This window comes from Rhincodon typus, chromosome 29 (genome assembly GCF_021869965.1).
Source record: "Rhincodon typus isolate 14 chromosome 29, sRhiTyp1.1, whole genome shotgun sequence".
NCBI lineage: Eukaryota > Metazoa > Chordata > Chondrichthyes > Orectolobiformes > Rhincodontidae > Rhincodon > Rhincodon typus.
This window is the reverse complement of record NC_063360.1, coordinates 37210892-37220507: the sequence shown is the minus strand read 5'-3', so window position 1 is coordinate 37220507 and position 9616 is coordinate 37210892. Positions and strand designations below refer to the sequence as shown.

General features: G+C 43.5%; 1 protein-coding gene across 2 annotated transcripts in view; it reads left to right on the top strand.

Moving 5' to 3' along the window:
* LOC109918152 (mpv17-like protein 2) overlaps positions 1-4110 on the top strand; it is a 17807-nt gene extending 13697 nt beyond the window's left edge. For both annotated transcript variants that reach the window (XM_048614151.1, XM_020518048.2), the window contains exon 5: positions 3803-4110. In XM_048614151.1, coding sequence (XP_048470108.1) covers positions 3803-3904 — 102 coding nt within the window. In that variant the 3' untranslated portion in view covers positions 3905-4110. The remainder of the gene's footprint in view (positions 1-3802) is intronic.
* The last annotated feature ends 5506 nt before the right edge of the window (positions 4111-9616 follow it).

Sequence of the window (9616 nt, the reverse complement as noted above, 5' to 3'; positions counted from 1 at the left end):
GATGCTGCTTGGCCTGCTGTGTTCATCCAGCTCTACATCTTGTTAACTCAGATTCTCCAGCATCTGCAGTTCCTACTATCTCGGACCATAACCTGGTGTGTGACTTTGTCCATTTAAGCATATCTCTCCGATTCTGCTTTTCCTACCAAAGTGGACAACTTCATATTTATCCACATTCCACTGCATCTGCTACACATTTGCTCACTCTCTCTACTTGTCTAAATTGCCTTGAAGTGTCTTTAAAGTCTCTTTACCACATTCAGTCCCACCTACTTTTGTGTAGTCAGCAACTTGGAAATAGTACATTTGATTCCCTTGCCCAAATTGTTCAGATACAGTGTGAACAGCTGGGGTCCCAAGCACTGATTCTTGTCATGCCCCACTTCTCATTGTCTTCCACTCTGAAAATGACCCATTAATTCCTGTCTGTAAACCAATTCATAATCCATGCTATGATATTACCCTAAATCCCTTGTGCTTTAATCTCTCACAATAATCTTGTATGTGGGAATTTATCAAAAGCTTTCCGAAAATGTAAGTAAACCACGTTCACAGTTTTCCCTCATCTACTGTACCAGCTATGTCATCAAAAAAGTCTTTGTAGATTTTCCAAGCATTATTTATCTTTTGGAAATCTGTATGGACTTTGTGCAATCCCGTTGGTATGTTCTAAACATTGTTATCAAATTCTTTACAATAGTCGCAGGGTTGTTAATCTGTGGAATTCTTTACCGCAGAGGCTGTTGAGGCTGGGTTGTTAAGCATACTCAAAGCTGAGATAGACATATTTTTAATCGGTGAGGGGAATCAAGGGGTATGGGGAAAAGGCGGGAATGCGGAATTGAGGATGATCAGCTCAGCCATGATCTCGCTGAATGGCCTATTTCTGCTTCAATGTCTTATGGTCCTCCAACAGTTGTCTCACTGCTGATGTTAGGCTTAACTGGTTTCTTCCCGTCCCTCCTTTTCTTAAATACTAACGTTACGTTTGTGATTTCCCCCAATCTCATGGAGCTGTTCCAGAATCTACAGAGTTTTGGAAGATGACAACCAATGTATCTGCTGTTTCTGTTGGCACTCCTTCATACCCTAGCACGTAGATTATCAGGCCTTGGGCATTTATCAACTTTCAGTCCCATTAATTTCTCCATCACTATTTTTTTACTGATGATGATTTCCTTCAATTCCACCTTCCAAATAGACCTTTGCTTTCCTAGCATTTTGTGAAATTATTTGTTTTTTTTTCTATGGAGACCAAACTAAAGTAGTTATTTGATTGTTCTCCATTGTCATTTCTCCGGTTTTAGGCATTTGACATACACGAATCTTTTTGTTTCTACTTAAGCCCTTATGGTCTGTTTTAAGTTCCTTTCAAGTTTACACTAATGGTTCAATTTCCACTTTTAATCAACTTCTTCATCTTTCTTTGTTGAATTCTAAACTCTGCCATGCATCAGGCTTCCTACTTTTTCCAGCAACTTTATACGATCTATCTCTGGGTCTAATTTTATCCTTAATTTGTTGTGTCAGCCATGGTTGGGTCACCTTTCCTGTTGCGTCCTTTTGTCGGAAAGGAATGTCTAACTGCTGCAATGCGTGCATTTGCTGTTAAATATTAATCATTATGTATGCGCTGTCATGGTATTTAATGCAGTTGCCCCATCTATCTCAGCTGTCAACCTTAAACGCACGAGAAATAGCTGGAGAAACTCAGCAGGGGTGGCTGCATGGAGAGAAAGCCGAGTTAAAGTTTCGGGTTCAGTGACCCTTTCTCAGAATTGTTATGAAGAAGGGTTACTGGACTCAAAAATTTAACCCTGTTTTTTCTCCACAGATGCTGCCAGACCTGCTGAATTTCTCCAGCAATTTCTGTATTCAGATCCCCAGCATCTGCAGTTCTTTGTTTTATTTTATCCTCACACCTTGGTAGTTGGATGTTTCTTTGTTTGGATTTCATTTCCCTTGGAACCTTAATTAATTGCTGTATTGACACACTGCCCTTTAGGTCATGGGATTCCAGATCACAACATCTCACTGCAAAAACAGAAACTAGAATTGTCTCACTCTTTTTTTCCCCCCAATTCCCTGGGGGTTTTTTATTTGCCAATTATCTTGTTAACTGTGTTCACTCAGTGCTGACCGTTCTGAATGTGAAACAGTGCCTTTGGAGATGTGAGTGAAAAGATTTTGTGAGTGCAGATGCAGTTACTTGTGAAAGCCACAAGATTGTGATGTTTCACATCAGAGTCATACAGCACAGAAACAGACCCTTTGGTCCTCCAGTCCGAGCCAACCATAATCCCAAACCAAACTAATCCCACCTGCCTGAGCTTCGCCCATATCCCTTCAAATATTTTTTATTCGTGCACTTATCCAAATATCTTTTAAACATTGTAACTGTACCCGCATCCACCACTTCCTCTGGAAGTTCATTCCACACACAAACCACTCTTTTTAAAAATGAAGGTACCTCTCATATCCTTTTTAAAATCTTTCTGCACTCACCTTAAACACATGGCCACTAGTCTTGAAAACCCCAATCTAGGGAAAAGAGACCTGCCACTTGTCTGAAAAGTGGGAGATTTGAAGGAATTTTGCAAACTTTCAGGGTGTGAATGTCTGTGTGTTCGAAGACAATTAGTTGCACTTTATTTTTGCTAATTATTAGCTAGTATTGGGTTCACCTGTATGAAAGTCCCAAAGGATGGCACCATAATACTAAGACCACCACAAATGGTTACTGGAATTCTATCTGGAGTAACTGTATTAATCAGGGAATGGGGAGAATGTGGAACTCGCTCCCATGGGGAGCGGTTGAGTATCGATACATCTCATGAGGAAATGAGACCAACCGTCTGAGGGAGGGGGGAATGGAAGGAGATGATGGGGAGAGAGAGAGTCTAGCAGGTGGCTTTTGTGGAACTGAAACACCAGTGTGCACTGGATGGACTGAATGGCCTATTGTTTTGCGTGCAGTTGAGTACATTCCACTAAATGTGACACCTGTTGTCATGCTGCACAACAAGATCCCATGACCATGAGCAGTTTGTCCGGGTTGTTCAAGGTTGGGGATAGTGGCTCAGGGCCCAGTTGGTGAATTCCCACATTATTCCCAGTGGGATTTATTTTTAATTGGCTGCATGCTTTCCCTTAAGTTTATTTCCGAAGATGTAGGGACTGTAGAGGTGGCACCAATGCTGCTGACCCCAGTGCACTCCCCGGTATCCTGTAGCACCATTCCAGCTGGTAGTGGCGTGCTATGTGGCTCCTAAGAGATGAGAGACATGCAGACTTCTGGGAGACCCTGGGAAAGGTTTGATATAATCACAGGTTTAGCTCACCATTGAGGTCTGCATTTCTCCCAGAGTCAAAGCTTGTGTGATAGCACCTGACTTTAAGCATCGAATCCAGGTCTCACTCCGAGTGTGGTACCTGGGTGGGTGCAGCCCTGTCAGAGATGCCATCTTTTAGATGAGACGTTAAACTGAAATCCATCCGTGCTCTCGGATGGATGTGACCGATCCAATTGCATTCCATGAAAATGGAGCAGGGACCTCTCCTTTCTGACTTGATCAATATTGATCAGTATCAATACTGATCAATATGTCCTCCTGAACTAATATTGCTAAAGGACCATAATCTCATTGCTGTTTGTAGGAACATGCTTTGTACACATTGCTGCATTGTGCCAGTGACTACTCTTGGAGTGAAAAGTGTTAGTGTCTGCAAAGTACTTTACAATCTGTAAGTGCTATATAAGTGCAAGTGTCTTTTTGTTTCTTACTTTCTGTATTTCTTTCAGGATCAGGAAGGTGCAGCACTCTCATTGGGTGAGATAGGGGTTTCAGACAAACAGCAAGTAAAGTCAGAGAGCTCAGTGAAATCGCTGGAAGATGAACCGTAGCTGCTGTCCTTTTGGCACTAAACCCGGACTCCCCGATGGCCCAAAGACTGAGGAGCAGTCAGTCTCTCGCCCACCCTGAACCTCAACATGCAGGCAGCTAAGAGTTGAAGAAAGGTCACTTCTGGGCTGTTCTGAACAGGTTTTTTTTTATCGTTGAAATTGTCATTCTGAACTGTTGAAGAATTAAAATATTTTTAAAATGAGGACCTAAGGAAATGGTCTGGCATTTCTGTAGCATCTGTCACAACTTCAGCTTGTTCCACATGACCTCCCAGTAAAGAATGGACTTTTGTTAAGTGCAGCTATAACTGTAGGGAATGTTGCAGTGTCTAATACACAGGATAATTCCACAACTCGAAATTTGCTTCACATCTCAGCTGTTTCTCAGAGGGAGCAGATTTGCCCCTATGTCAGATAATCAAGAGGTGACCTTTATTGAGGTGTTCAAAGTTATGAACAATTTTGACAGGCTAATGGAGGATATTCTGTTTCCACTCATTGGTATGTCAGTAACTAGAGGTCATGATCTCAGGATTGTCAGCAAGAGAGCTAGGAGAGATGAAGAAAAACTTCTGTACTCAGAGTTGTTAGGATTTGGAATGCGCTGCCTAGGAGAGTGGTGGAGGCAGATTCCATCGGAGGTTTCAAAAAGGATATATGTTTGAAAGGGATGAAGTTAGAATGTTATGGAGAGTGGGACCAGCTGGATAGCTTTTTCAAGAGCTGGTACAGACATGATGGATTGAATGGCCTCCTGTACGATAAAGTTCTATGATTGTATCTGCATGGCCCCAAAAAGGGATGTGAGTGTGTGATCTAATATACTGAGGTGTTGGAATGCCACGTTTTCCCTTCTTAACAGCTTGATGAAGCAAATGTCTAGCTGTGGAATCATCCTGTGTACACAGGGACACACCAGTAACAAGAGTAGACTGTTCAGCCCATTGGGTTTGCTCTGCCATTCAGTACAATCATGGCAGTTCTCCACTTTCTAACCCACTCCTCATATCCTTCAATTTCCCTGAAAACAAAAATCTGCCTATCCAAGCCATAAATGTACCACCACCCTCTGTGCTAGAGAATTCCAAAGACTCTCAACCCCTTGGCAGAAAGGATTTCCCCCTATCTCATTCCAAAATAATCAGCCCCTTCTGAGACTCTGCCCCAGGTTTTAGATTTCACAGCCCAGAGGAAATCATTTGTGTTGACCCTGTAAAGCTCTGTACAGAGTCTCAACTATTTCAACGAGATCATTGCTCATTCTTCTGAGTACGTACCTATGTTATTCAATCTCTTCATCAAAAACCATCCCCTGCCCATGCCTTTCCTGCCATGTTTATCCCAGGGACCAATGGCCCCCTCACTGTACTGTCTCCAATGTAAGTGTATACCTCCCTAAACATGGGGACCAAAACTGCACACCCTATATGCTGTCACCAAAACCCTGTACAGCTTTTCTGAGGTGGTGGCTTGGCAATGATTTCATTGCCGTAGTAAACCAGAACCCCAGGCTAATGTTCTGGGAATTTGGGTTCGAATCCTACCATGGCTGATTGTCATACTTAAACTGAATTAAAAATCTGGTATAACAATGTAGTCTAATGGTGAGTATGAAAACATTATTTCTTGTCAATAAAACACATCTGGTTCACTCCTGTCCTTCAGGGAGGAAGTCTGCCTACCTCACATGGTCTGACCCACAAGTGACCCCAGACCCACGGCAATGTGGTTGTCTCTTTTCTGAGCAATTAGAGACGGGCAATAAATGCTGGCCTAGCCAGAGACATCCACATCCCGAGAATGAATCAAATAAATGAACGATATCGAGGTATAGGTGGGAGAATGGCTTTGGGCGTGATGATTATTCGTGATGTCGTGGAATAATGGAGCAGACCTGAGGGACCGAATGGCTGGTGCTGTTTCAGGTTTTTAATTTGTTCACGTTATGTAGGCAGTCAGCATTTATTGGTGAAGTTTGAATTTTGTACAACCTCAGAATAAAAACATAGCCTGATGATGATCATGTTACAGCTGTCAAATTGCTGTAAAAGAAAATCCCTCTCTCCTTCCCTGCTATCCTTTTGGGGGAATGAAACTTGCCAGGTGTGGGGTTTGAACCAACAACCTTCAGGCTGTTGACCTGAGGATGTTAGCAACTGAATCACAGCTAGGTGGTGCTATTGGCCTTGCTGTCTTACACTCTCCTCTGCCCTAGTGTTTTATGATGCAAGGATTCTTTACACTAAGGGCAGAAAAGGTTCATGGATGTCCTAACATAGAGATTATTTAAAATACTGAGGTGTTTGAGAGACCAAATGGGGGAAAATAGTTCTCCCAAGCCACGGGGTATATATTTAAAATAATTGACAGAAGGTGCTGAATCTTTGGAATTCTCTGCTCCAAGAGGCGGTGACCAATTGATTTATGTTTTTCTACTTTTTGGCTTTCATTTGACTGCATTTTCATTCTTGCTAATTCCTTTATCAGGTGATGTAGTCAGACAGTAATAATTTGTCTGTATTTGCTGAGTTTCTTTTTAGGAGTTTATTTTCTTCAGTCAAAACAGCAAGTAACCTGTTTAAAAAATGATGCGATATTAATGCTGATTTTCAAGAAGTTATCATTTTTGTGATGAGGAAAGATATAATTTGTAAATAATCTCTTGAAACCCTTCCCAAACGTAGAATGGACTGTCATAGAGATCTACAGCACAAAACATGGCCCTTTGGCCCATCATGTCCATGCTGGTCAAAAGCAGCTACCTAACTTTTCTAATCCCATTTTCCAGCACTTGGCCCATAGCCCTGTGTGCCTTGGCATTGCAAGTGCACATCTGAATACTTCTTAAATAATGACGGTTTCTGTCCCTACCGCCCTTACAGGTGGTGAGTTCCAGTTTCCCATCAGCGTCTGGGTGGTCTCTCTAAACCTTCCGCCCCTTACCTTAATCTATGCCCCCTGGTCATTGATCCCTCCTTCAAAGGGAAAATGGTTCTGCCTGTCTACCTTGTTTATGTCCCTCATCATTTTATACATCTCAATCACGTCCCCTCTCAATCTGCTCTGCTCCAAGGAAAACAACCCCGGTCTGTCCAACCTCTTCTCATAACTGAAACTCTCCAGCCCAGGCGGCATCCTGGTAAATCTCTCCAATAGAATCACATCCCTCCTATAATGTGGATTCCAGAACCACACAGTACTCCATCTGTGGTCTAACCAGATAAGCAATTTCCAGAATAGCTACCACTTTGTACCCTGTGGTCCCAGCTACCCTGTTTGCTTCGCCTTTACTGAAATTTCTTCTGTGCACCCTTATAGGAATAAAACACTGCATTTGCTGGAAATCTGAAATAAAAACAGAATGCTACAGAAACTCAGCAGGTGTGGAGAGAGAAATAGTGTTAATCTTTTACATCCAGCGTCATCTTGGGAACTGAAAGGAGCTGGAATATGGTGGGTTTTGTGCTGCTGACTGCATTATAAGTGGGGAATACAGTTAACTACATCGAAAGGAGCTGCTGTCTCCTCCATTCCCCAGCCAACTCTCAGGCCTGGCCCCATCGAAAATCCTCATCCCGTCTCTGAGCACCCTCCCCTGTCTATCTCTCTCTCTCTCCCGCGCTCTCTCTCAATACACTTCTCTCTCCGTGAATGAATAAAACAGATTGACATTATCAAGGGAAATGGGAGAATGAGTTTACAGTTGCTGATTAGTCATGAGCCAGCTGATTGGCGAAGTGGGCTGAATGGCCACTCCTATTTCCTTTTTACATTCATTCACTGGATATGGGAGTCTCTGGCTGGGCCAACATTTATTGCCCATCCCTAATTGCCCTTGAGCAGGTGGGGATGAGCTTCCTTCTTGAACCACTGCAGTCCATGATTAGGGAGGGAATTGCTGTGAGCAGGTTTACAGTGTTTGATTGGTAGGGAAACAATCAAAAAGAAAGAGTGGAAGCATTTCCCAGAATCTTTTCCCAGTGTGTATCAAACAAAGATATTGCAGAAAATGACTAACAAGGGTGGGGAGGATTTGAAAGGTCAAATCTCTCTCCCTGTCAGTATTGGAGACAGAGATAAGTGATTACCACAAGGTAAATGTAAGCAGGCAGTTCTGATCTAGGAATGATTAACTTGAAGAATTTCAGTCAGATGTTTTTATGGGTTTGATGCAGTGTAGGAACAGTGGGAAATTAATACCGAGGATTTCAGAAATATAAAAGCTTCTCTTCCAAAGCCAAGTGAGCTGAATGCTAAATATAGTAGTCTTTGAGGAAACAGTGGATGGGATGGAGGTCATATGGTGTACGAACTATGCACCGTATTGGTCTCCTTATTTTAGGATGGATGTAAATGTGTTGGACTCATTTCAGAGAAAGTTTACACAGACCGATCCCTGGAATAGGTGTGTTGTCTTATGAAGAAAGGCTGGACTCGGCTTGTCTCATTTCTTTTACTCATTCACAGGAGGTGGCCATTGCTGGCTGGACCAGCATTTATTGCCCGTCCCTAGCTGCCCCTTGAGAAGGTGATGATGAGCTGCAACCCATGTGCTGTAGGTAGACCCATAATGCCATTAGGGGTGGAGTCCCAAGATTTTGACTCCGTGACGTTGAATGAATGGTGATATATTTCCACTGGACTTTAGTAGAGGAAAAGGTGACTGGGTGGCCCGGTGGCTCAGTGGATAGTTCTGCTGCCTCACAGCACTAGGGACCAGGGTTCAATCCTTAGCCTTGGATGACTATCTGTGAGGAGTTTGCACATTCTCCCCGTGTCTGTGTGGGTTGCCTCCAGGTGCTCCAGTTTCCTCCCACAGTCTAAAGATGTGCAGACCAGGTGGATTGGCCATGAAGGATGAGGGGTTATGAGGTTATGGGGTTGGGTCTGGGTGGGATGGTCTTTGGAGTATTGGTGCACACTTGATAGGCTGAATGGTCTCTTTCTGCACATGTTGGGATCCTATGGCTTGATTGAAATGTGTAAGATCCTGAGGGGTGATTCCTCTCGTGGGAGAATTTGGAACTCGGGGGTCACTGCTTAAAATGTCAGAGGACACCCATTTCAGAGAGGGATCGGGAGAATTTATTTTCTTGCAGAGAAAGAGGCTGTTTAGAACTCCTTTCCTGAAAATGTGGTGGAAGCAGAGTCCTTGAAACTTTTATAGTAAAGACATCAGGAATCTTGTTAAGCAGTTGGGGGGTGAAAAGTTATGGGGAGTGGGGTTTGAGTCGATAGGTGAAAATCTGGGGTAGTCAGATCAGCCTGGATCTTTCTGAATGGTCCCAGCTTCAGGGGCAAGGTGGCCTATGACTGACCTTAACCTATATGGTAGTAAACACCAGCGCAGATGGGTTGGTCTGAATACCTCGCTCCTTTCTGTGTAATTCAACACTCCGGAACACTTCCAGCAAGCTACAGACAGCATCAGGCAGATTGCAGCAAGTTTCATTGACTATTCTCAATGTGAAGGCAGGACCTTGCCTCTACACGGACTGTGTGGTGGTCGATGTTACCGACAATATCAGGGTCAGGCTCGTGCATCGCAGGCAGATTGGTAAGGCACTTGAGACAACAAAGTGTAGAACTGGATGAACACAGCAGGCCTCCGGAGGCTTGGGGCCCGCTTTGTGGAACACCTGCGCTCAGTTCGCACCAAACAACTGCACCTCCCAGTCGCGAACCATTTCAACACCCCCTCCTAGTCTTTGG